This window comes from Oreochromis aureus, linkage group 3, assembly GCF_013358895.1.
Source record: "Oreochromis aureus strain Israel breed Guangdong linkage group 3, ZZ_aureus, whole genome shotgun sequence".
Lineage (NCBI taxonomy): Eukaryota > Metazoa > Chordata > Actinopteri > Cichliformes > Cichlidae > Oreochromis > Oreochromis aureus.
Window position 1 is genome coordinate 107485360 of NC_052944.1, and position 26716 is coordinate 107512075.

The following is a 26716-nucleotide window of genomic DNA, read 5'->3' on the forward strand; positions in this document are numbered from 1 at the left end:
ACCCAACAGCACGTAGACGGACACACCGTCGGAGCTCACTGATTCTGATGCGTCGGGTCCGCGCTGTCTTTGTGCGCTGATTCTGAGCTGCAGGTTTTGTCTCTCCAACCAAAATTCGCCGAGCCAGCAGCAAAAGAAGCAGCAAACTGCGCTTCACATTTGATCAATGTCGTCATGAATTCCCGCTGACTTTTGCTGTTTTGCTTCCACCACGATAAAAATCACACTTCATGCACAGCTCTCGCTCTCTCTCTCTCTCTGTACTTCAAGAACAGTTTCCCGTCTCAAATCTCTGTTTTCTGCATTATTCATTGGCTTATTACCCACCAGTCTACCATTGTTTACAGGGTTCATACGGGTGCTTGAAATCCGGGAAAGTGCTTGAATTCTAATGTCCTCTTTTCAAGGTTTGGAAAGTGCTTGAATTTCAGATGTGGTGCTTAAAAGTACTTGAAAATGTAACTGTATTTCATTCACAATAAATAGCTATCTGATTGAATTGTTTTCTTATCAGATAGAGAAATAAAATGAGTTGCAAAAAGCAAAAGCAAAATTTCCCCGCCTGGACTGCCTTGCGTTTGTTTCAATATGTGACCCCGCCCCTCCCTCGGACAGTCGGGGATGAGTGCGCTAACATACCTGTAGGTTGCTGTTTTAATGCTTTTAATGTTTTTAATGATGGAAAACAACAATGGCTGAGTTTGCGCTCTCCGGTCGCATGATAGGTAAGTCCTAGTAAATAATTTTCCAGTACGCGTACGTTACACATGCTATTTTTTAAAAAAAAAATATGATTATTATTTTGCTAGCTGTCAAACTCGCTGGAGAAATGACTGAAATGCACTGAGTGTGATGCAGTATGGCAGCGCTATTACGGAATATGCTGTGAACTTAGCTAACATTACTTAGGAGTAATATGAGTTAATTTACTCAAGTGAAAGCTTTAAACATTTGCCCGATACATAACTAGCTAACTTAAGGCTTTCTGATTAACCCTCTGGGGTCGACGGACCCAGAGTCTCCATTTCAACTTGGGTCGAACGTGCGGACTTCAAACTATAGACCAGTTTTTAAATTGTGTTGATGGGTCACGTAAAACCGATGTTTTTGGGGGTATATTCTGAATAAAACAGTGGCGTTTACGTAAGAAATGGTAAAAACTGCGTTTTGGAGAGCGCTAGCAAACACGCTTTGCTTGTGAGTGAAAAAAGAAAAAAACACTCCTTGCCTATTGGTGGAAAAATGTACCATGTCGACCAATCAAAAAATGATACGGCAACATGTGATATTTGGTTGTTTGGGAAGAGAGGGAAGAGAGAGCGATAAAGAGAGAGAGAGTTTTGATACGTGAGAGATTTGTGACGTTTACCGTGTTTGGAGTCTCAAGTTAGTGTGTTGCCTTGTGTAGTTAGTGTGTAGTGTAGTCGTCGTTGTGGTTTGTGTGTCAGTTCTACTAGTGAACGTTACAGTTGCTGCAAAAAAGCCACCAAAGGCAGATTGCAGTGTAAACGCTGAGTGACACACCTGCTGTCAGACCTGCAGGTTTATCCCTGTGCTGTTCTCATCTGTGTTATAGTGGACACAAGCTATTTTTTGGAGTTGCATAAATAATTTGTGTGCCTTCTTATTTGATGCAGCACAGCTGATTGTTCTGTAAATAGTTTTGAATGGTTATATAAAAAACGTCTGAGCCTTGGCTGCATTTTTAGGTACTACCGTATTTTCACGACCATAAGGCGCACTTAAAAGTCTTAGATTGTCTTCAAAAAGTACGGCGCGCCCTATAGTACAGTGCGCCCTGTGTGTTGTAATGAGGACGTAGTAGAGAACACCATGAGAACGCTAAAGGGTGAAGTGTGGACGTTGACTGTAGCGGTATATACGTATATACAACGATGTCCTGCATAACGCACATACCTGTACTTTTATACAGGTATGTGCGTTATGCAGGACATCGTTGTTTTAACAACCCTGAAAATGGCAAAGAGACACGCTTATGAAGCACAGTTTAAACTGAAGACCATCAGCTACGCGGAGGAACATGGAAATCGAGCAGCGGCGAGAGAATTTAAGATTAACGAATCGATGGTTCGCAAATGGAGGAAGCTAGAAAACAAGCTCCGGCAGGTCAAGAAAACGCAGCTGAGTTTCCGCGGACATAAGGCGAGGTGGCCCGAGTTGAAGGAAAGACTCGAGCGGTGGATCATCGAGCAAAGAACGAGCGGGAGAAGCCATTCGGCTAAAAGCAGTTTCACTAGCTGAAGAGATGAACATTGAACATTTCCAAGGAGGCCCTTCTTGGTGCTTTCGTTTTATGAAACGGTGCCATTTTTCCATCCGGACCAGGACTACGGTAGCGCAGCAACTTCCAGGGGATTATAATGAAAAACCGGCATCATTTCAGAGGAGCCGCACGGCACGGAAAGTGACTCTGACAGTGAAGAAAGTTAACCTGGCATGTTTGATGGAGATTTAGCGCAGCTGTTCAAATCAGACACAGAGGATGAGGACTTCGATGGGTTTGATTGATGATAAAAATGTGAGTACCAAACTCAGTTTTGCTCCTGCTTTATTTTTAAATACGCATACTTGTATGCTTGTGTGTTGTTGATGATGACGATTACTGGTAATAGAAATGTGAGTACGGTACCAAACTCAGGTTTGCTCCCGCTTTATTTTTAAATACGCATATGGTACTTGTATGCGCCCTATAATCCAGTGCGCCTTATGTGTGTGTTAAATACAGTAATGGCACACATAACTGAGACTGCGCCTTTTAGTACAGTGCGTCTTATGGTCGTGAAAATACGGTATATAACTTTGTTGTTTGCAAAACTTGTTCATATTTTTTAAAAATGTCCGATTTCTATTTGCATTTCAAGTTATGAAAATGATTCCTTAAACATGCTTGTGGTTTTTACAGTCAAAAATATCACTTTCTACTTGTATTTTAAATTTTGTCTGAATTTAGATAAATTGTGCTGACACATTATGTCAAAATGAGATAATAACAGATTGGCAAGATAAACAGTTTTTAATGGTGAAATATAGAGGCCAAATCAAAAGTAGGCAAAAACGGCCAATTATACCCTGGACACCAGAGGGTTAGAGGCTAGAAGCACAGTTGTCACCAAGTACTGTTTATATTTGTGTGAATGGCTGCAGCTTTTTTGAGTGTTAACTTGGTGCCTTTGGGTGAAATAATGGTAATATGAGTGATCCATATGGTCACAAAGAATAGCCACTTGTTTCTGTGCTACCAGGGTTCCCCGGCTTTCATTCAAAATGTGTTTATCGCCACCTACACATTAAACTACTTAAACAGTCAGTGCTGTTCTCCATGCCTGTCTGACTTGATGTTATTAGCACAAACACTTTAAAGGTGATCATTTAGGACTTCAGGAATAATACAGACAGCAATGTAGTTAGCAATAAAACAGTTTTATTGGGAAATAACTTAAAAAAACAAACATCTGTCTCCTATTTTTTTGTCACACAGGAAAGAAGCATCAATATCTAGACTTATTTCTTTATTTTTCGTTTTTCTTTTTTCAACAGGAGAAGAATATCTCTAACAAGTTGATTTGTTCACATTTGCACATCTTAATTTTTAAGTGAAATGTGCATTTTGAGTTTATACACTAAGTATATAAGGTGACCGTTCCTTTTGCAGTATTTTTGTGTGGTGCGTTTTTCTATGTCCTAACAAAAGGGGAGCTAAGGTGTCTTTTCACATGGTCTTACTGAGGTGATGCAAATTGAAACATGCATTCTCTTTTTTTTTTGGGCGGGGCGGTGCGGCGGGGGGGTACTGGAAAAGCTTAAAAACGGATCTTGAAAGTGCTTAAAAAGTGCTTGAATTTGACCCTGAAAAAAGCGTATGAACTCTGTGTTTACAGCGCTGTCGGCCGCTGTCTTTTTCTTTTCTTTTTTGTTCACTTAAATGTCTTTGGACAAGAAAGCCTAATTTCTGCTGTTCAATACTGAAGAAATTTAAACTTTTTAAAATTACGCAAAATTACAGAATATTCCAGAATATTTTTAAGGTTATCTGCTATAAAAAGCCAGACCAGGAAAATCTCCTTCATGTTTTTCTGTGTTTTATTCTCAGTTACTTTCACACAAAGGCATCTGCTGTGATGTTCACAATTCTGATGAAGTCTCACATGTATCAGTACTGATAAATGATCAGAATTATAATATTTCTGACTGTCTGAGGCTAAATTGAATCGAATCAGGACTTTGAGAACTGGAATCGAATGGATTATAGAAATCAGTGATGATGCCCAGCACCGGTGCAACCATGGCTAAAAGTCTAGAGTCCTGTTCTACATAAATGGACGAGTTAGAAAGACTCCTTAGTCCCAGCAGTGTCTGATTAAACTGATTCTCTGTTGAGGAGACGACGCTGTTTTTTCATCGTGGTCACATCTGGAGGTCAAAGGTCAAAGCAGCGCTGCTGAAGGTCAAAGGTTAAATGAACCCTGAGTCTCCTGATGAGATCATGTTCTGTAGATGATGAGATGTTCACAGTGAGGAACATGACTCTACAGTCTGCCTCTCTAATCTGCTCTTTCTATGCCAGCCAATTAAAAAGGAGCTCATTTTATCAACAATTCCTCAGTTTAAACATTTGACATGTTTTCTCTCTTCTGTTATGAGTTAAATATGTTCAGTTGTTATTTACATATTTATGCGTCCAGAGTTTTTGTACATTTGGGTGGATTCAGTCCTGTTGGTCTCTCTGGCTCAGGTCCTGGAGCCGTCGTTGTCTCTGGACAAACCTGGATCTGAGTGAATCATCTGACCTGTGAACTCTGACCCTCGTATGAAGAAGCAGCAAGCACAGCAGCTGGATGCACAGCAGCTGGATCCACAGGTTTGATCTGGTAGCTTTCCTGACCCGGCCCACCCAGGAGCTGTGACTCCTCCCAGTCTCAGCGGTCAGGTGGATGCTGTGTAAACAGCACTGCACACTGACATGAACAGGGGAAATGTTTGTGTCTGTATCTGCTGAATACACTCAGTGATGGAGCCTCAGAGGTCACACAGGTCAGATCTACAGTCAACCTTTAGGGATCTCCTTACCTGGATCACTGAGCGTGCATCAGGACATTTTTACATGGAAACGTATGATTTTGGTTCAACACACAGCTGTGTTTATTTAGCAGTGACCATGCTATTGGGTAAGAGAATATCCTGAAGTATCAGTGGGAGAGTTTACAGGTTTATCTTCATCGTCCAGACCTCAGTAACAAATTTAAAGACGATGAAGTTAGTTTTTCACCTCGTACGCTGAGGTAAACTTACTGACTGATAAAAACACTTTAAAAACACATCAGAGCTCCACAGTGTCACGATCTGCAACGACAGATCATGTGGAGAGAAGAGGAGGAGCCAAATGTAGACAACTGAGCCGAGAATGAGGTTGAACAGAAAGAGTCATTTATTGAGGCTGGAAATGTTGACATACATAAAATTAGAAACCAAGACTAGACTCACTGACTAAACTGGGAAAACTAAAGCAAAAAACAAGGAAAACTGGAACATGACATGAGAGACACAGAGGAAAACAGACACAATATAAGCACACATGGGTAATTAGGGAGAGTGGACCTGACGACACACAGGAAGCAAAGCTACATACACTGAACACAGGACGTGACACTGTCAAAGTAAAACAGGAAACACTAATTCACACAACATGACACAGGAGAGAAGAACTAGACGAACTTGGAAGACAACAGGAGGAGACGCACGTGATGGACTGGAGAGAATGTACAGGAGGCACAGCGATAAACTCAAACCTAACTAATCCACACTGACAGTAAACACTAGAACTTTTCTCCAATACAGCAAAAGAAGAATCAAGATACAGAAATACTGCAGATGCTGGTACCCTGACACACAGTCTGCAGCTCAGAAGGCATGCTCAGTGGTGACATCAGCAGTGACATCATCACCATCTTCAGCCAGTCCCTGACCTCCTCCATCACGCTGGCTCATCTCCATGGAGACAGCCGGTTTGTTCGGTGTGTTCCTGCTGCAGCAGATGGACAGCAGCAGACCAGTGGAGATGCAGTACGGACAGAAGACCACTAGATGGCAGAAGAGTCTGAGCACAGACTCACAGGGAGGAGGAGAAGCTGCAAAAGGAGGACACAGAGGAGGAGTTAGGAGGATACAGAGGAGGAGGATATGGAGGAGGCCTCCAAAAGTTGATTCTTTTCATCTGGACGTAGCGTTTTGTGGGAGAAACGTTTCGTCACTCATCCAAGTGACTTCTTCAGTCTCAGCTGACTGCAGGTTTCCCCAAATCTTATAAACAGTACATTTGCATAGTGACTGAAACCAGCCCACTGAAGGAACAATGGGCTGGGAGGCCATAGACGAGAAGTCAGAAGGTCTTTATTACTCAAATTACATCATGAAGTACTTTGAATCCTGCATACTGTAGACATAGAGCTGCCTGTTATAACCTCACAGAGCCTTGGGCATCTTGCTGTAAGTAAATTTGCACTGAAGGCCAGCCTAGTATCTGCAGCTCTGACCTTTGACCCTCAGGTGTACATGTTTGTGGGTCAGATCTGACCCAAACCTGTGGGTGTTGCAGGCCAAGGTTACATTGTTAGAACTGTGGTTTTATGGTGTTTTGTAGTTCCTCGTGTGGAAGCCAGGTTTATTCTTAGTGTTCGAGGACCTTTGAGTGAGTGTGGACACACCAAGAGACTGAATTCCCCTCAGAGTTTCATAAACTTTGAAAAATGTGTTACAATAAAAAAAGAATTAAAAAACTCCTACAGTCAGAAATAAATGTTAAAAAGCTGTTCAAAGATAAAACAGCAGCTCAAGCAGGAAAAACTAAACAGAAGCTGAAACTTTATTTATCAGCTGTAAACAGTCAGTCAGATAAAGGAGAGAAGAAGAAGAAGAGGCTGACCGAGGATTGTTAGACATGATGATGGAGCAGCGACCACAGAGCACCTACATCACCTCAGAGTTCCTGTTACCTTCAACTCACCTGCAGAAACGGTCAGAGCAGACAGCAGCAGCACACACACACCTGTAACAGGACAGAGGTCACTAAAGGTCACCAAAGGTCAGAGGTCATGATGAGGACAGACAGGTGTAGGAACATCAGCTCACCTGCAGCAGTCAGCAGAAACAGGCCTGAAACTGAAGAACACACTGATCAGAGATCAAATGGTCACATGACCAAAGAGAAGCATTCAGACTGCAGTGATTGGTTACTGTTCCCACACATCAATAACCCACAGCGCCCTCCAGTGGTGGAAACACAGATAATACATGTGGAGAAACATGAAGGAGACTCACAGCAGAGGCAGACGCTCCGTCTCAGACAGCCGTCACCTCCACAGCTCCACAGGTCTGCTCCCCGACCTCCTACATCACACAGACAAACATCAGCACAGGAGGAAACAACTCACTGAACATCATTAAACATTAGGAAACATCATCACTTGGACAGGATCGTCAGTATTTCTGAGCTCAGACAGAAAAGTTTCATGAAATCCTTAATTTGAATCTGCTGCTCTGTGACTGGACAGATGAAGATGTGACTCCAGCTGAACCATCATCTATGTGAAACCAGATAAATGTCAACTAAAGCTGACCACGACCACTAGAAACACCTTCACCTCCAGGAGTGAAGTCTGACTGTCACTCTCAGAGAGCCTCAGGTTAAAGGGGTTACCTGGTTAGTCCAGGTGAGACATACCTCTCTGTTTCCTCCACAGAACCACACCTCCAACCAGGACCAGGACCAGGACTACAGGGAGGACCAGGAGATAAAGCAGAAGGGAGGAGGAAGAGTGTGGAGAGGAAGAGGAGGGAGGGAAAGTAGTGAGAAGAAGAGGAGAGGTTGTGGTGGGAGGAGAATCTACAGGAGAGAGATCTGCAGGAGAGATGATGAAAGATGATGAAGATGGTTCAGTCAGTTCAGTATCAGGTCAGCAGGCTGGTTTGTATCTATAAACAGGAAGTGATGTCAGTGTCCTGACCTCTGACCCTCAGTCTGCTCTGAGGAGAACGTGGATGAATATCAGTATGACACGAGTAGAGACCTTCATCAGACCGCTGGACTTTAGAGAGATTCCACTTTCCTTCAGGTCCAGATCCAAGTGTAACATTATCTCTGATGAAGTAAGATTTTCGTCTTTCTCCCTCTTTGGGTGTACAGTACAAAGTGACATCACTTCCTGTCATGACAGGAAGTGCAGGAATCTCCAGGATCACACCTCCTTCTGTCCAGCAGAGACACAAACAGAGTGACACAGAGACAGACAGAAACAGAGACACAGCTGGAACATCTGTCTGTACCTGAGACACTGATGGAGACTTCATCACTCTGCTGTCCAGATGAGCTTACACACAGGAAATTTCCACCAGTGGAGAGACCGAGAGCACAGAAGGAACTGTTAATCCTCATAAACTCTGAACCAGCTGCTCCACAGTCCTCAGTGCGTCCTCCTCTGGTCCTCTTCACTGTCCATCCATCAGCTGTCTGTCCATCATCAACACAACTCAGATACACTGAAGAAGATCCTCTGAAGAACTGCTGAAGGTTTGGACTGACAGACAGAGACACTGGAGGACACACACACACACACACACACACACACAGACACAGACACACACACACACACACAGAGTAAATGTGTTTGTGTTCTTGTTGGAGTCTCACTGATTGTTTTCACATCATCAACTCACCTGCAGAAACAGTCGGTGCAGACAGCAGCAGCACACACACACCTGCAACAGGAGGTCAGAGGTCACTAGAGGTCAGAGGTCACAAACAGGCAGACCACAGTCCGGACCCAGACCCTGTCAGATCCAAACCGATATCATGACCAGCAGCTTTTACAGCTGATACTAGAAATGAACATTAAAAATAATTCTAACAACAGCTGATCAAACGTGCTGGTGTTGTTTATTGCGACATCAGCTGGTTTCCTCTTTCTTGCGCGAAGTGGGCGATAAACAAACAAGGGAGAAAAGCTGATCATTGATCAGTTTCATGATTGAAGTAGAAACAGGAGAGGAGAGAATGAGAGAAGAGGCAGCTGTGTGCAGCGTACAGTGTTGGGAAGGTTACTTTTTAAATGTATTCCACTGCAGATTACAGAATACATGCCCCAAAATGTATTCTGTAACGTATTCCGTTACGTTACTCAATGAGAGTAACGTATTCTGAATACTTTGGATTACTTAATACAGTGGTTCCCAAACTTTTTTTGCCAGGCCCCCTTTTTACAAGAAAAATGTTCGCGCCCCCACCACCACCTAACACCCCGCACAAACACATCCTCCAAACACACACACCCATATTTTGCTCCATTGCGGTTTATTTCACACCTCAAACATTTAGTAAACAATTAAGCAAATACAAGTAAACGGCAATAAATTACAGGTAGTAATAAAATATACTACTAACTCTTTTACGCTACGTCCACACCTACACGGGTATTTTTGAAAACGCAGCTGTTTCTATGCGTTTGGGCTTTTCGTCAACACGTAAACGGCGTTGCGATTCACCGAAAACAGAGATTATTTAAAACTCCTTTTTTTGCGTTTACGTGTGGACGAGGATTACAGAGTTCGTCATGCAACGTCAAAGGTATGTGCCTCTTTTCACGTCACATTATTGTTTACATGAGATGAATTGCAGAATGGCAGATAGAGACTAAATACTGTTACTGTTAATCTGACTATCTTCAGGTTTTACACGCAGTTACTGTCCCTCCATTTAGAAAGGCAGAGGCGTCACGGTGTAATTATTTTACGTGTAGTTGTTTTTTTCCTGTGTAATAATATTCAACATTGCTATCAATACATTTTTCAAAAAATGTCTCTCTGTGCAAAATGGGTTCAAAAACAAAAACAGCTGTGGGATACTGTTTGTCCGTGATTTGAACAGGGGGAACAAATCGTGGCAGGATCAGCCTGATATTATTTGTATCCCACTGTAACTTTACTGCATAAAGAGCTAACATCTCCAAAATGTCAGGAGTAGTTAGTTATTACAACAAGTGTTTGTGAACTAAAAATCAAGAATGTGGGATACTGTTTGTCCGTGATTTGGAGAGCCCAGCGCTGCTCCCGACGCAGGGAAACTAATTTTGCAGGGGAGACCTACCTTGGTACTTGTGCAGGTGAAGCCAAAGGGAAGATATGCTTCACCATATTTTCTAGTCTTTGGCTTAGAATGAAGTTGGTTTGGAAACATATTTGGCGATGCTTCATCTCCTGCTTTGCGTTTGTGTGGGAGCCCCGTCAAAAACCTGTCCACAGTGTCCAAGCGCTCTTTTTTTTTCTTTTCATACCGCGCCCCCCCTAGGGGGCGGGCCCCACACTTTGGGAACCTCTGACTTAATATATTATCATGCTGTTTACAGCTACGTGAATGTACTATTGCTGTGATTTATTACTGTTACTGAAGGTCCGCGGCTCCGAACAGTAGTAAAGGGACCTCTGGCTAATACGGTGGGTTCCGTGTCGGGCTGGTAGCCGAAAAATAGCTTTACTTTGTTGTCTGGGTCCACTTTGCTTGCCAGAGACAGAGAGAGGCGTTGAAAGGCTGCTCCAACGGAACTTATTTTTTCCGGAGGAAAACACGAACACAGTGTACAGTTGAGTCTTAATAGCTTACTTACAGCTGGGCTCCTCAGGCACTCTTCTTGGCTGCAGTGGTTATTATTATATTTACATGCTTCCATCTCCCGTTTTTGCTCCGTGACAGCTCGGACTTTTCCTTTCTCTCCCTCCCTCGCTCACAGACACATAACGTGTATGGCAGTCCATTCTCCCTGCAGCATGGACTACACTGCCCATCAGGCTACATTCTTTAGAGCCATGCCTGTAGCATTCTGCCTATTAGCTTAGCACAACAACAACAACAAAAAAGCGCTCTCTCACCCAGGAAACACGCAGAGAGAGAGAGCGTCACCCTGTAACCATGGCAACCGTAACGCTGCCGCCTGGAACAACAGAACATAGCTGTCAAACAAACCCAAACAGTCCTGACCCGCCACAATATGAAACAGGAAAGTACCGCCGTGTAATCCATTTATTTCAACAAAGTAACTGTATTCTGAATACCACCTTTTTAAACGGTAACTGTAACGGAATACAGTTACTCATATTTTGTATTCTGAATACGTAACGGCGGTACATGTATTCCGTTACTCCCCAACACTGGCAGCGTAAAGACAGAATAAATGCAGCTTTGTGTCTTTTTCATTGTAGCTGAAGCTGTGTTCCTTTTCACCTCAGTACAAAACGCGTAATATTTTCTCTGAATATCAGACGATTCTGTTTTTTAGGGGACGGTTGGCAACTCTAATAATTAACCGTATGAACAAAATAAAGTTCAACATCAGTAACATAGCACCCACCCAGCTGTCTAGAAACTCCGTCATGCTAGCTAGCACGCAGTACGAAAAAGTCAGCATAACGAAAATAAACTCCACCTAAACTTGGTTTATATCTGACCCAGATAGACTGCAGGTCATTAACTTCTTACCTGAAGTTCAGTTCACCTGACACGCGGATGGGTGGCCGCTTCGGGTCTCTGCTCTTGCCTCCACTTTCCCTCATCCACCTGCTGGCCTCCACCACTTGATAATGTTACTGAATCTGTGGAAGCTCCGCGATAGCCACCACACGAAGTAACGAATAACGAGCCTATCTAAATCCCAGTAACGAGTAACGCGTTCCTGGTTTTGGCATAATAACTAGTTACCGTGCTCGTTACCACAATAATAACGTAGTTACTGTAACGCGTTACTTAATAACGCGTTAGTCCCAACACTGTTGTTTTCTCACTGGTTTCCAGTCGAGTGGAAGTCAGCAGGAAGTCACATGTAGTTAGTAGGATTAGCATAGGTTAGGTTTCATGTATGTGTTGTAGGTTGGCATTTAAAAAGCTAGAATGCTTCTGTTTGCTCTCTATGTAACCCACGCATATGAGTACGTGCAGCATGTCGATAAGGGGAACAAGCAGCCTTGAGAAGAACAGATTCTACCGACAACATCCTGGGAGGGCTGCACTCCCATCATATAACCACACATTACATAACCATGCTTGCACAATTACACTTTGTAACCATATATAGTAATTTCTCTTAGGTAATACAGCAACAAGCTTTATGAATATTCATGTGTGTAAACAATAAAAATGACCAGCAGGGGGAAAGCAAGTTCAAGTGGGTTGGAGACAACTGCTTCCCTCTCGCGAGTGAAAACCTGACCTCTGTGTGAGCTCGTTCCTGAGTGAGTTTCTGTTTATCCAGCAGTATCAGGGGTAAAACTCTGACAGCATCATATTCAGAACAGGGTGCTCTCTATGGCCTGTGCTGAGATGCTATTTCCTGAGGAGTTTGTACTTTTTCACATATTTACCTGAATATTCCTATTTTCCCTTAAAGGAAATCACCTCCAGGAAGGCTGTAGTCTTGTCTGTGAAACGGTGACGTTTGTTCTAAAGGCCAATCACATACATAACAGTGGCATAGTCAGGCTACCACACTGAATTTAGTCAAAGGGATGTTTTTCAATGAAACTAGTTTATGGTTTAATCACCAGGCGTTGTGTTTTACACCTTTTCATGTACACAGTGTCCTAGACCACTGAAATCAGTATTTTAAAATGCTTTTCCTGCTTGTTTAACCATAATTATTAGCGTGTAGTCACTCTGGTGTACTGGAGAATTATTAATGTGTATAAAAGTCCTATGTTTTTATTTAAATTCATGACCTGATGGCATTGTTTTTGTAAACTGTTATTAAACGACGGTAAACATTAAGTAGCCTGAACTCAATTTTCATCAGTTTGTTATTAGAGCTCAGGTTAGGTAAGTTACCTGTACTTTTTATTCAAAGAGCTGATCAACTCAGTTTCTTTGAGTTGTCTTAAATTAGAAAAACTAAGTAAGCTGGAAATTTAGACTGTATGGTTTGAAAATGCCACGTCACTACCGTCCTCCTGCTCTCACAGATCAGTCCGCGTGTTCATGGTGCCGCCATTTTTTTCTGGAATATGTTGAGCAAACCTGGAGAAGCTTCAGCTCAAGAGATTATTGTTGTCACTGCTGTGGATCTTTACCTGATACACTGACTCAGTGAGTAAATGTTTACTCTTATTCAAACTGTTTTTGTGCCTTCTCTCAGTTTAGCACCAGGTTTATAAACTTGCTAGCTAGCTAGTGTTAGCCTAGCATTGCTGCTGCCTCTGGGCTCATGTTACTTAAAAATTAACCCACAGCTTTAAAAACATTATATAAAATCTCTCAGTGAAGTTTTCTGTTGATTGTTTGAAACAGAAACGTGAGCAGATACCAGATAAGAGCCCAGCTGTTAGTGTGATAGATTGGCTGTGTCCAAATTCATGGGCTGCATCCTCCTGAGGCCGCATTTGTAGACCGATTACGTCACAGCGACGCGCCGAAGGCTGTCCAAATTCGTGGACTCCTCCGAATGCAGCCGACAAATCCGTCCTCCTTTTCCCCGAATTTGAAGGATGGGTCGGGTGTGTCCTTCGTGGCCCACCATATCCCAGAATTCATAGCGCGGCCCAGCCAAACTCCAGTTTCCGGCAATGGCGGCCGCTACTAAGTTTTAAAATTATTTTTGTTAATCTTTCTGGGTCACAAAATAAACTTTAAACGTATTTTCAGGCGAGAATGTAGCTGTGTAAACTTCAAATATCTGCTCGGTTTATCAAGGTATCGCATATTTGCAAAAGTGCTTCGACGTTTTCGGAGACGTCTGTTACCCACCAGCTCGATAGCTAGCCGAGAGCTCGAGGGTAACTGAAGCCGCCGAGAACGGCACAACTCCCGGCACATCATTTTCAGATCACCGCGGACTTTTGGTACTCAGGTTAAACGTAATATATAAGTACCTGAGACAACCTAAAAATGATATTGTTTGGCTTTTTTCAGTGTTTTATTTGTTCGTGAGTAAATCGGTTTGGCTGAGATTAAAGTTATTAGACTAGATTAGATAAAATAAAACTTTATTAATCCCCCGGGTGGGTTCCTCCTTGGTTTTCACACAGCTGAATAAACGTCAAACAGAAAACCGATTAAACAGAAGTGTGAGATGGTCGAGAATTTACGCCAGTGTCCTGTTATATTTTAGATAGCAAGGAGCAGACGGCTGAGTTTATTAAACTCCACCGAGACAGCGGTGACGTTAATCTGAAGGATAGACCGTCCAATTTCACAGCCGTTTACTTCCGGCCTACCCGACCTTCTGAGGACCCGGCCCACGTAGACCGCGAAGGCTGGGTCCTCAGGAGGATGCAGCCCATGAATTTGGACACAGCTATTGATTATTTGTTGAAGTTCATAATGGAGTAAACAGTTGTTAAATTGAGTTGTTAAAAGTTACTCAATTTATTATTCAATTTGTTTCAAATATGTAAATGTATAAACAAGGGTAAAAGAAGTCCCATCAAAGAGATGTAATGTAACACAAAACAGTTAAAAGAGTTCATGACTTTGTTTAACCGGATAACAATCCTTAATGTGACTATAACCTGTGTAAAATTCAATCTGTGATCTACTTGTCGAGCCTGGGGAATAATCCATGTGATTTAGTGATCATGATTGATTCGTTATGTCTGCCGTTGCCGGAAGGGGGAGCTCTGGCCACGATGCCTCATTCGCAATGAAGCTGCTGAAAGAGAAGCATCGTGTCTGAGCGTTGTCATTGACTTATCCCCTTTACAGGTAATAATTGAGTGATTCTGCTTTTGAACTTTATAAATATGTATGTTGAGCTGCACTGACCGTGTTTCCAAATGTACCAAGAGGATACTAGGAATATTTTGATGATCTGTGTTAACTGTGTTGTTAGGATAAGCTATAAGCAGCTAGCTAAGCTAAGCGCTCTGTTGGTGGCTAGCATGAAGCATTATCGTGCCAGACTGTGTATGAAACATACAGCATTGTGTGCATTTTGCATTTGGTCTGGACAAAGAACATGTTTATTTTGTGTGAAGGGACAAATGCCTATTAGTATTTTTATATGAATATTTTGTTTATTTTCTGTACATTTAAGTTTAATGATCTAAGTTTGTTTATTGATTCATAAGCTGTTTTTGTAAATTCTTACATTCAATTTAATCTGTAACTTAAAGGAAAGAAAACAGTCTTGAGATATATTCTCTTACAACTAACAGAGACTGTACATCGTTGTTAGGATGTTTAATACTTTTGTATGTGTGTTTATATTTCTGAATCATTCGCAATGAAGCTGCTGAAAGAGAAGCATCATGTCTGAGCGTTGTCATTGACTTATCCCCTTTTCAGCCCCTTTTCAGGGTGTAACATTTTGGCGGAACCGCTGGGATGAATGTGATGAGGGCCCACTGTCCCAGATAGACGCCCCAGTCATCATTCAACCCCTCACATCAAATACCACGGTGGGAGATACAGTGTGCTGGTTTCGACAGTTATGCAGAGGGACCTGCATGCAACCTGAGGTTAACTGCTGGTGCCAGGGAAGCTGCACTGAGTCTTCTGCAAAGAGGTCTTACATCACACTGATCTTTTCCACAAACCACAGACTGAAATGGAGTCTTCAGGGCTAGAGGACCTGAAGTTAGAAGTTGCTGGTACATTGTATACAGTGACAAGAGACATTTTGATCGAAGTTTGTGATTTCCTAAATATTGCTGGTTCAAAACTTGAAAAGGTATCGGGTAAAAGTCGTACCTTTCTCATTTCCTATATAATACAGCACTTAGAAAGAGAGGAGCTGGGTGAGCTTGAAGATGAGGGTATGTCAGAGCTACTGATTTTGAAAGAAAAAATTTTTGAGTTGCAACAGGCTGCTCAGAATGGTACATCGGGACACAAAACCCCAGATGCTAACCAGACAGATGAGGTGCAGGAACAGGTTGGTGAGGCCTCAGAAGAAGAAAAGCTGATAAAGGAAATAGAGACGCTTCAGTTGGCTCTTGCATTATCACGACAGAACAAGGCAAAGCAACCTAGTAAATGGTAAATGGCCTGTATTTATATAGCGACAGCCAAACTGTCAATGAGTGTGGGGGACAATAGTGCTAAACAAACCACTCCACCTTTTCTGACATTACCGTGGGGCAGAGAATTCAAAATATCAGGTCAGATTGGTGAGCCCGGCCAAAAGGATAAACTAACTTTCTCCAGCCTAGCTCACCAGATTGAACAAGGCATCAGCAAAGGAGTCCCTGAAATAGAAATAGCTGATGCAGTAATCAGGGCAATAGCACCTGGCTTACAATTGCGCAGCTACCTGGAGGGCAAAACCAACCTTACGTTGCCTACCCTGAGGAGGATTCTAAGGTCCCACTACCAAGAACGAGGTGCAACAGAACTTTACAAACAACTCACGTCAGAGGTCCAAAGCATTAAAGAAACCCCACAAACTTTCTTGATCCGTGCCCTAGACTTAAGACAGAAAATTCTGTTTGCATCACAAGAAGCTGAATCTGGCTTAAGATATGATCCTGTGCTTGTACAGAGCATGTTCCTTCATACAGTTCTGACAGGCCTGCAAAATGATAACATTAAAAGTGACCTCCAGCCCTACCTACAGGAAACCACAACCAGTGATGAGCTCCTCCTTGAGAAACTCAATGTTGCCTGTGCCAGTGAAGCAGAGAGACAAAATAAAAAGAAGTTACACTCCCAGCAGCGGCCAACCACTGTGCATTCACTTCTGTCTGACACCACTGCAGATAAAAAAGGAAAAAACCTGAAACCTGAATCCATCAGCAAAGCTCAGCCTGACCTACTAAATGAACTTAAAGAAATACGTTCTGATATGGCATTATTGAAAAATCTTGGTGCTGAAGTTGCACAAATCAAAGAAATAATTCAACAGCCTAGTCCAGCACAAACACAGTATTCTGCCTCACTTGCAGCACCAGAATGTGTTCCCTCTTCTCATCTCGAGCATCTGCCACACAACTGCTGGCCTCCTGTGGGACCTGGACGGAGAGGTGATACAGCTCAGTATCAACAGAGGTTTGCACCACAACGTCAGTATCCTGCTGTAAACCGAGCACGCCTAAGGAGATGCTTTGGCTGCCAGCAAAGTGGGACTGAGTACTGCAACCATTGCTATCGATGTGGTAGCAGTGAACACTTTCTCGCAGGTTGCAGGGCGAAACTAACTAGACCAGACAAAGATCAAGCTTTAAACGGATGGTGGTTGCCCCCACGGGACAGGGAGTAACCAATAATAGTGTAACGTCCCAACAGCTTTGCTCGTACTGTCGTGTTCCGGGAAAACTCAAAAGACTCAGAAGGTGTGCAGCTTGTAAAAAAAGCACTTATTGTTCTAAGATGTGCCAAGCCGAGCACTGGCCCAGACATAGAAAACAATGCAACAAACACTCTCAGCCTCAGGTAAATCAGCACATGTACCCAAAGGCAAGTGTTATTCACCCCAAAAGGGTGGACGGCCAGTCCCATCTTGTTGCTCTTGTCGGGAAACAGTGTATAGTTGACTGTTATATACAAGGCCACCAAACTCAAGCCTTATGGGATAGAGGGTCCCAAGTGTGTATTGTTGATGAAAAGTGGAAAAAGAAGTACTTACCACATGAGAAATTAAGAGATGTTTCTGAGTTACTTGATGCACCTGACGATTTAAAAATCTCAGCTGCTAATGGTCAAAACATCCCTTACAAGGGTTTCATTGAAGTCACTTTTGGTCTAGCTGCTGAGGGAGCAAACCCTAAAGAACTTGTAGTCCCCATGTTAGTGATGAAAGGCGGAAGTCTTTCGCAGCCCATTCTAGGCTTTAATGTCATTGAGCAAATACTGAAAACTAGTACTATAGAGCAAATGGATGCTGCAAGAACTGAGCAGTTGCACGAGGCATTAAGAGGGGCTTTCCCTTGCCTTAAAAGAGGAAATGTCACAACCTTTATTGATTTAGTGACTGCTGAACAATCACATGATTTTGTTGAGAGAACAACAAAAGAGAAAGTCATTGTACCCAAACACACTTCTGTTCAGATTGACTGTAAGGTGCAGACCCGCCTGCTGAAGAAAGACACTACACTTCTCTTTGAGCCTGACATAAACTCTCAGTGGGCTGAAGGCCTGGAGTTTTGTGAGACACTGGTAGAACTCAGGAGGGGGGTCCCCCCCTATATTGTTGTTGATGTGCAAAATCCCACTGATCATGATATTGAGCTGTCAGGAAAAACTGTTGTGGGCACCTTAGAGCAAATTCAAGCTGTGTACCCAGTGACGGTTTTAGAGAAATCTGACCTTACCCACCTGAGTGAATCCGAAAGAGAGGTGGTGCAAAAGATGCTCTGTGAGGAATGCTCTTCCTTTTCCAAATCAGATGATGATATTGGTTGTATCGACAAGTTGAAACTGAAGATATCATTGAAGGATATGGATCCTGTAGCACGCACTTACCTGTCAGTACCAAAGCCGCTATACAAAGAGATGAAAGAGTATCTGCACAACCTTATTGCACAAGGATGGGTCAAGAAATCCAACTCATCTTATGCCTCGCCCGTTGTCTGTGTGAGAAAGAAGGACGGCAGCTTACGTCTTTGTATAGATTACAGAGAACTAAACAAAAAGACTCACCCAGACAGACAACCAATCCCTCGAGTGCAGGACATTCTCGACAGTCTTGGCGGCAACTCATGGTTTTCGTTGTTAGACCAAGGCAAGGCCTACCATCAGGGCTTTATGGATGAAGGCAGCCGACCTTTAACTGCTTTTGTGACACCATGGGGCCTGTACGAATGGATAAGGATTCCATTCGGGCTGATGAATGCACCCGCAGCCTTCCAACGCTGCATGGAAGAGTGTCTGGAAGAGGTGCGAGACAACATCTGTGTACCCTACCTTGATGACACCCTAGTGTACAGTCATTCATTTGATGATCATGTCAGTCATGTCAGAAAAGTGCTCCAGCTACTGAGGAAGTATGGGATCAAGCTTAAACCTAGCAAATGTGAATTATTCAAACATGAGGTTCGCTATCTAGGGAGAATTGTTTCAGCTGAAGGTAGCAAAATTGATCCAGCTGACACCAATGCAGTAAGAGCCTTGAAGGACAGAAGACCAAGCAATGTGGGAGAGCTGCGAACTGTCTTGGGCTTGTTAAGTTACTATAGGCAGTACATACGGGACTTCTCCCGTATTGCAGGTCCACTGTATAGCTTGTTGAAAGGCACAACAGAAGATAACAATGTACCCCAAAACCAGACAAACACAAAACAAGTCACAAGAAACCGTAAAGGGGTTCCATCACACAAGTCAATTGTGTGGACTGAAGAGCATCAGCGCATATTGGAACGACTAATAGACTGCCTAGTTGAGCCACCAGTCCTCGGGTTTCCAGATTTTTCTAAACCATTCATCCTCCATACCGATGCCTCAGCCCAAGGCCTCGGAGCAGTTCTATACCAACTACAGGATAATAAACTCCGTGTGATTGCTTATGGCTCCCGGACATTGACTGCAGCTGAACGAAACTATCATCTCCACTCAGGAAAACTGGAGTTTCTCGCACTGAAGTGGGCCGTCACAGAGAAATTCAGAGATTATCTTTATTATGCGCCTACTTTCACTGTGTTCACTGACAATAACCCCCTCACCTACATCCTGTCAAGTCCCAAGCTAAATGCAACTGGATGTAGATGAGTGGCAGAGCTTGCAGACTTCCATTTCACCATCCGATATCACCCAGGTAGAGAGAATGTGGATGCTGACAGTCTTTCAAGAATGCCTGTTGAGATAGAGGAAATGATGGAACAGTGTATAGAGGAAGTGGGTTCAGATTGTGTGGCAGCAATAACCCAAGTTGTGGAGACTCCAGATTTCAACTCACCAATGGTTTGCCCCATACTCACCCGTCTCCAGTGTACATCAGTGGGTGAAGAACCACACAATCAATTTTCAGTTACAGAGATCAAACAAGCACAGCAAGACGATGAAAATATTGGCCCAATAATGCAGTGCAAAGTGAGGAATGAAAAGCCAACAAGGCATGAATTTAATACACTAAGTGCCCAAAGCAAGCTCTTTGTGGACTACAGCTCAGCCTTTAATACTATCATCCCGGACATCCTCATCAACAAACTGGTCAATCTTGGCCTCCCTCCTCTCACATGTGCCTGGATAAAGGATTTCCTCACAAACCGGCCCCAGACTGTGAGACTCGGCCCTCATCTCTCCTCCACTCGCACACTGAGCTGGCTCCCCACAGGGCTGTGTGCTGAGCCCCCTCCTGTATTCTCTCTACACCCACGACTGCAGTCCGGCCCACAACAACACTCTCATCATCAAGTTTGCTGATGACACCACGGTAGTCGGACTCATCTCGAAGGGAGACGAGGCAGAGTACAGAGAGGAAGTCCTGAAGCTGGCAGCATGGTGTTCAGAAAACAACCTGGCACTGAACACCAAGAAAACCAAAGAGCTCATTGTTGACTTCAGGAGACACAGCACTGACTTGGCCCCCCTCTACATCAACGGGAGTGTGTGGAGAGGGTCCACACCTTCCGGTTCCTTGGTGTCCTCATCTCTGCTGACATCTCCTGGACGGAAAACATCTCAGCGGTCATCAAGAAGGCCCAACAGCGGCTGCACTTCCTGAGAGTCCTCAGGAAGTACAAGCTGAACTCCAACCTGCTGCTGACCTTCTACCGCTCGTCCATTGAGAGCCTGCTAACCTACTGCATCACGGTATGGTACGGCAGCTGCACCAAGGCAGATAGAGTGAGGCTTCAGAGTGTGGTCAAGACAGCACAAAAGATCATCGGCTGCCCTCTCCCTCCCTGATGGACATTTATTCCTCCCGCTGCCTCAGCAGAGCAGCAAACATCATCAAGGACAGCTCCCACCCTGGTTTCAACATGTTCAGCCTGCTTCCCTCAGGGAAGCGCTACAGGTGCATCAACACTAAAACCCACAGACTCAAAAACAGTTTCTTCCCCAAAGCGATAACCACCCTGAACTCACACATGCACCGATAACACAGCCCCCCACCTCCCACTTCCTCTATGGACCACCACTATTTATACCAATTCTATGTGCAATAACTGTATATACATAAACACTATTTATACCAATTCCATGTGCAATAACTCAACTGTACATACATAACACTATTTATTACATATTGTTTACGGTTTGTAAATTGTACATTTTATATACATATACATCTTCTTCCCTATGTTAATACTGTCCATATGTATATAGTGCTGCAGAACTGTACCCCCAACATGTTTACACTGAGTAGGAGATGCTCTGTATCTCATTGTACAGCTGTATAATGACAATAAAGGCATTCTATTCTATTCTATTCTATTCTATTCTATTCTAAGTGTCTCCTGCGTGAATGGGAAAGACTTCATATTGATGAAGATGGTATTCTAAACGTCAACGAAGAGACAGCTTGTGTTGCCTGAAAAGTACAAAGAAACTGTACTGAGAGAGTTGCATGATGAAATGGGTCATCGGGGCACTGATCGAACAACATCATTGATCAGAGATCGATTCTTTTGGCCTTACATGCAACGAGACATTGAACATTATGTGACAAAGACCTGCACTTGCCTGAAACAAAAGATACCATGTAAAGAAGCAAGGGCACCGCTCACCAGTATTGTTACCACACAGCCATTTTAACTGGTGTCAATAGATTTTCTCCACTTGGACAAGTGTAAGGGTGGTTACGAGTATATTTTGGTGATTGTTGACCACTTTACTCGTTTTGCACAGGCTTATGCCACCACCTCCAAGTCTGGCAAAACGGTTGCTGATCGCATCTTTAATGACTACGCCTTGAAGTTTGGACTGCCAGCACGGATACACCATGACCAAGGTGGTGAATTTGAGAACCAGCTCTTTGCCCAGCTGAAAAAGAACTGTGGCATATTGGGATCCCGAACTACCCCATATCACCCACAAGGGAATGGACAAGTTGAACGGTTCAACCGGACGTTACTACAAATGTTGAGGACACTTACTGATAGGCAGAAGACAAGTTGGAAAGAGTCCTTGAACAAGCTTATCTACGCCTATAACTGTACAAGAAGTGAGGTAACTGGGTTTTCTCCTTTCTACCTTCTTTTTGGAAGGTCCCCAAGGTTACCTATTGATCTGCTATTTGGTCTCACCTCTGAGACAGGGAAAACAGACCACCGAACCTACATGGAGAAATGGACACGAGAAATGCAAGAGGCATATGACATAGTACGGGAGAAAGCAAAAAAGTCAGCAGACAGGAGTAAAAAACATTATGATGGGAAAGTGAGAAGCTCTGTGTTATATCCTAGCGATCGTGTTCTTGTCCGAAATCTGACCCCTAAAGGAGGAACGGGGAAGCTTCGTAATCACTGGGAACAGGGCATCAATGTTGTCATCCGTCAAGTTGCAGAAGGCCTCCCTGTGTATGAGGTGAAACCAGAGCAAGGGAGGGGAAGGTCAAGAATCATGCACCGCAACCTGCTGCTGCCATGTGATTACTTACCCCTGGAAAGGCCACCAGAAGTATCACCAAAGCAAAAGAAAAGAAGGGTGAGGGAAAAAGACGCAGAACAGGTGGACCAGGAAGTGGAAGATGACGAGGAGGAATGGGGGTACTATTATGGGCCCGCAACACAGCCTCAAGTGCCCAGTACAGAGAGGGTCACAGAGCATGGTGATGGCCAGGAGAAACCAGAGGTCAGTGGTACTGGACCACTGGGTGAAGAAAGGCTCATGTTGTACACAGAGGAGCCTGAGACACAGGATGAAAACAGGCCACAGGAAGAAGACCATCGAGAGGAAGATGGACAAGTAGTTGGAGAGGTAATGGATGACACTCTAGCATCTCCACGCCCATGTTTGCCTGAACGCAACAGAGAAGGGACCTATAGTTTGCCACGGAGGGAGAGACGAGCCCCTAAGGTTTTCACCTATGATCAGCTGGGTACTCCAACATGCTACAGTACAGTGTGTACAAAGGAAATGCCCTACAAGTATCAGCCCATACAACACAGAGACATTCAACCAATAACCATGTGGCCTAATTCCTCCCAAATTTGTCAGCCACTGTTCATGCAAAGATACTGAACAACGAACAGATTTAAGACTCAGTACAAAAGAGGGAACTAAGATTAAAAATGGATTTTGTGACATTTTGTTAACTTTTAGTTCATAAGAGTTGTGATGTCGGGATGACATCTAATTTTGTGAGGGAGTGTGTGATAGATTGATTATTTGTTGAAGTTCATAATGGAGTAAACAGTTGTTAAATTGAGTTGTTAAAAGTTACTCAATTTATTATTCAATTTGTTTCAAATATGTAAATGTATAAACAAGGGTAAAAGAAGTCCCATCAAAGAGATGTAATGTAACACAAAACAGTTAAAAGAGTTCATGACTTTGTTTAACCGGATAACAATCCTTAATGTGACTATAACCTGTGTAAAATTCAATCTGTGATCTACTTGTCGAGCCTGGGGAATAATCCATGTGATTTAGTGATCATGATTGATTCGTTATGTCTGCCGTTGCCGGAAGGGGGAGCTCTGGCCACGATGCCTCATTCGCAATGAAGCTGCTGAAAGAGAAGCATCGTGTCTGAGCGTTGTCATTGACTTATCCCCTTTACAGGTAATAATTGAGCGATTCTGCTTTTGAACTTTATAAATATGTATGTTGAGCTGTACTGACCGTGTTTCCAAATGTACCAAGAGGATACTAGGAATATTTAGATGATCTGTGTTAACTGTGTTGTTAGGATAAGCTATAAGCAGCTAGCTAAGCTAAGCGCTCTGTTGGTGGCTAGCATGAAGCATTATCGTGCCAGACTGTGTATGAAACATACAGCTTTGTGTGCATTTTGCATTTGGTCTGGACAAAGAACATGTTTATTTTGTGTGAAGGGACAAATGCCTATTAGTATTTTTATATGAATATTTTGTTTATTTTCTGTATATTTAAGTTTAATGATCTAAGTTTGTTTATTGATTCATAAGCTGTTTTTGTAAATTCTTACATTCAATTTAATCTGTAACTTAAAGGAAAGAAAACAGTCTTGAGATATATTCTCTTACAACTAACAGAGACTGTACATCGTTGTTAGGATGTTTAATACTTTTGTATGTGTGTTTATATTTCTGAATCATTCGCAATGAAGCTGCTGAAAGAGAAGCATCGTGTCTGAGCGTTGTCATTGTCTTATCCCCTTTTCAGCCCCTTTTCAGGGTGTAACATTAGGGGCGGGGCTTGTTTTCAACCCACTTTTATAACATATGAACTTCATCTTCTTAACCTCTGTATTTATTTTAATTCTTTGTGGCAGCTTTTCACATTACATCAAACTCTTACACGTCTAGAAAAGGAGCTGTTGGACAGAAAGACATCAGCTGAGTGGGAAGTATTTTGGTTACAGTTTACTTCCCACAATATATTAGTAACTGTCACATTTATATTAATCTGAACTTTAATCATACTTTAGATCAAACTGTTTTAGTTGCTGTTTCCTTTATGCTTTGGTTTCCTGTCTTCTGTTATTAGACCTGAGATGTGACTGCTCTGTGCTGTTGCTGATGACTCCAGTTAATCCTACAAGACACGCTGTGTAAGTAAATACAAACAACAACAGTTTGGTCTGCATTTATTCAAAGATCACAGACTTAGTTTAGAGGGTCCACACTGTCTGCACTGTATATAGTGAAGTCTGCAAGTTTTTGAACAGTGAAATTTGTTTTGTTCCCAAATTATTCTGCAGATCATCAGAATAAGTTATTGGCCATGTTTGCAGAGCCCTTCTTAAAAATATGCTTTCATGACATTATCGTGTGTCGGGTGGTGGTCAGAGCTATCAGTGAATGTCACCTCTCTGGTGGGGGTGGAGCCTGAGATTGAGAGTCTGAATTGAGGTCTGTTCTATAGCAAATGCAGAAAAACATGTTTTAATAAAGCAAATAAGTTGTTGTTCTAAAGAATCTGATTGTTTGCTTGCAGGACACCAGCAGAGATGAGTCCTCCGTCACAGATGGTTGGTCAGTGACCTGCAGGTCGAAGGTCATTGCATCTCCAGCCCACATCCACTGCCACTGTACTGAAGGGAAGTTAAAGACTTTCTTCTGCACTTACATTTGGATCACCTCGATCCATGACAGTCATTCAGGCAGTGATGCCTGGACTGGAAACAAGCGTCCTTAAAATATTACAACATACCAGCTTCTGTTGTTAATTATTCTCTTTGAATCACATTTGCATTCAGTGTTATATTAATATAAGTTACTACAAGTTGTTTTTTAATGTAGCGGAACTTGACATGTTTGTCAGTGGGTGAACAATCAGTGTTACACAGTCATCAAGTTATTCTTAGAACTGTACACTTAATGAATAAGTTGTCCTAATATAATCATCTTAAGCTTTACTCTGTTTTTTTGAGGCAACAAGTTTTATTAGTTTTTTAGTTCTAGGAGCTAATTAGATTTCACAGTGTGGATTTAGTGTCTGTGTCTGTCCTGCATCACAGTTTCCCACATTCCCGGCTGTGTGTAGCAGAGGTTCCATTCAGTTTAATGCTGATGAATAAATGAGCAGCAGCTCTGAGTTTGACTCACCGAGGAGCAGAGAGACACACGGAGTCTTCATCGTGTCTGGATGACGAGTGAACATCAGTCTGAGCAGCAGCGAGACGCCTTCAGCTTCATCACTTCCCCTTTAACAAGTTTAACACATGAAGTGTTTCACTGGCTGAACTCCCCGCCCTCGTCATATGGGAAATAATACTTAACCTGACAGTTAAAGTTTCTACGTCACCTTTGGACTTTTTTTTTTTTTTCAGGGTGCCAGCTTTTTCATATCTAGCTCAGTTATTTTAAATCGTGTTAATCTTTCCAGTTTAACACCAACCCAACCACTGTGTGGTTGGTGAGGGCGGGGCTTACCAACCACTGTGTGGTTGGTGAGGGCGGGGCTTACTTTACTGTGTCGCAGGCTGTAGTTATCATGTTCCAAGCTACAGTTCATCATGCTACCCTATCATCTGTCCCACCTGCTGCTACAGGTGCTAATAGCATTTCTATCTATACATCCATCGATTTTGTTAACCATTTATCCAATTCAGGGCTGCACAAGCAGCTGCAGCCTACAAGCAGATCTGTAGAGGTTGGCGGTCACCTTCACAAGCTTCACTCTTGCTGTTTCTTTGCAGAAATTTGCCTCCACATTTCCAGTGATGTGATTGGCTCAGGTTGAAGAAGACTTTAACATGCTAACAGTTAACTTGCTAACAGTAAAAAAATATAGCAGCAGTGAACTCTGTTTGTCTTGTTTCTGTTTGTGGTCAGCAGCATGAGCTTCATCCAGGTTCTGCTGATATTTCATAGATAGATAAATATTTGTTTACATAATTTATGAAATACATCCATATTTGTCTTCATCCATTAAATGCTAAAAGAGCAGCTGAAGAAAAGCTGTAACATTGAAAGCTCACCAATTCTAATGTCATTTTGTTTTGAAATGTTGGATATTAAAAGACATAGAAACGTATCTGAAACATCTAATAAGTGACCCTGCTCTGTAAAGAAGAAAAGGAGGAAGTCCACAACATAAATAGACCCAGGTTACTGAGAAAGGAAACAACACAGAGGTGAGTGATGATGTTAGTGACTCATTTTGTTCACTTCTACATTCTCATATATTATTTCTGTTTCTGTG

General features: G+C 42.8%; 3 protein-coding genes across 4 annotated transcripts; 2 read left to right on the forward strand and 1 right to left on the reverse strand.

Moving 5' to 3' along the window:
• The first annotated feature begins 612 nt into the window (after window positions 1-612).
• On the forward strand, window positions 613-17268 carry LOC120437849. 2 transcript variants are annotated; one of them, XR_005611445.1, is made up of 2 exons: window positions 613-725; window positions 4754-4937. XR_005611445.1 is itself a non-coding variant. In XM_039608409.1 (2 exons), the coding sequence occupies exon 2, from the start codon at window positions 16032-16034 to the stop codon at window positions 17244-17246; it is 1215 nt and encodes a 404-aa protein (XP_039464343.1). In that variant the 5' UTR covers window positions 620-725; window positions 15335-16031; the 3' UTR covers window positions 17247-17268. The 2 variants fall into 2 exon arrangements, 1 of the variants encoding a protein (XP_039464343.1); XM_039608409.1 differs by lacking the exon at window positions 4754-4937 and adding an exon at window positions 15335-17268 and having other exon boundaries at window positions 620-725.
• On the reverse strand, window positions 5203-26642 carry LOC116329876. The gene is made up of 9 exons (XM_039608410.1): window positions 25618-26642; window positions 8731-8772; window positions 8341-8607; window positions 8022-8264; window positions 7739-7915; window positions 7336-7404; window positions 7147-7170; window positions 7022-7063; window positions 5203-6146 (listed from the first exon to the last, which is right to left on the reverse strand). Exons 1-9 carry the CDS (start codon window positions 25670-25672, stop codon window positions 5920-5922), a joined length of 1146 nt encoding a protein of 381 aa, XP_039464344.1. The 5' UTR covers window positions 25673-26642; the 3' UTR covers window positions 5203-5919.
• LOC120437850 lies at window positions 22086-24353 on the forward strand. Its single transcript, XM_039608411.1, has 2 exons — window positions 22086-23650; window positions 24342-24353. Exon 1 carries the CDS (start codon window positions 22205-22207, stop codon window positions 23105-23107), a length of 903 nt encoding a protein of 300 aa, XP_039464345.1. The 5' UTR covers window positions 22086-22204; the 3' UTR covers window positions 23108-23650; window positions 24342-24353.
• Window positions 26643-26716: the final 74 nt, after the last annotated feature.

Coding starts and splice junctions, on each gene's coding strand:
- LOC120437849 (XM_039608409.1), top strand. CDS start 16,032: ATGGCCTGTATTTATATAGCGACAGCCAAACTGTCAATGAGTGTGGGG.
- LOC116329876 (XM_039608410.1), bottom strand. CDS start 25,672: ATGTTCACTCGTCATCCAGACACGATGAAGACTCCGTGTGTCTCTCTG. Junction 8,773..25,617: donor GTGTGTCTCTCTGCTCCTCG/GTGAGTCAAACT, acceptor CTCCTGTTGCAG/GTGTGTGTGTGCTGCTGCTG. Junction 8,608..8,730: donor TGCACCGACTGTTTCTGCAG/GTGAGTTGATGA, acceptor TGTGTCCTCCAG/TGTCTCTGTCTGTCAGTCCA.
- LOC120437850 (XM_039608411.1), top strand. CDS start 22,205: ATGGAGAAATGGACACGAGAAATGCAAGAGGCATATGACATAGTACGG.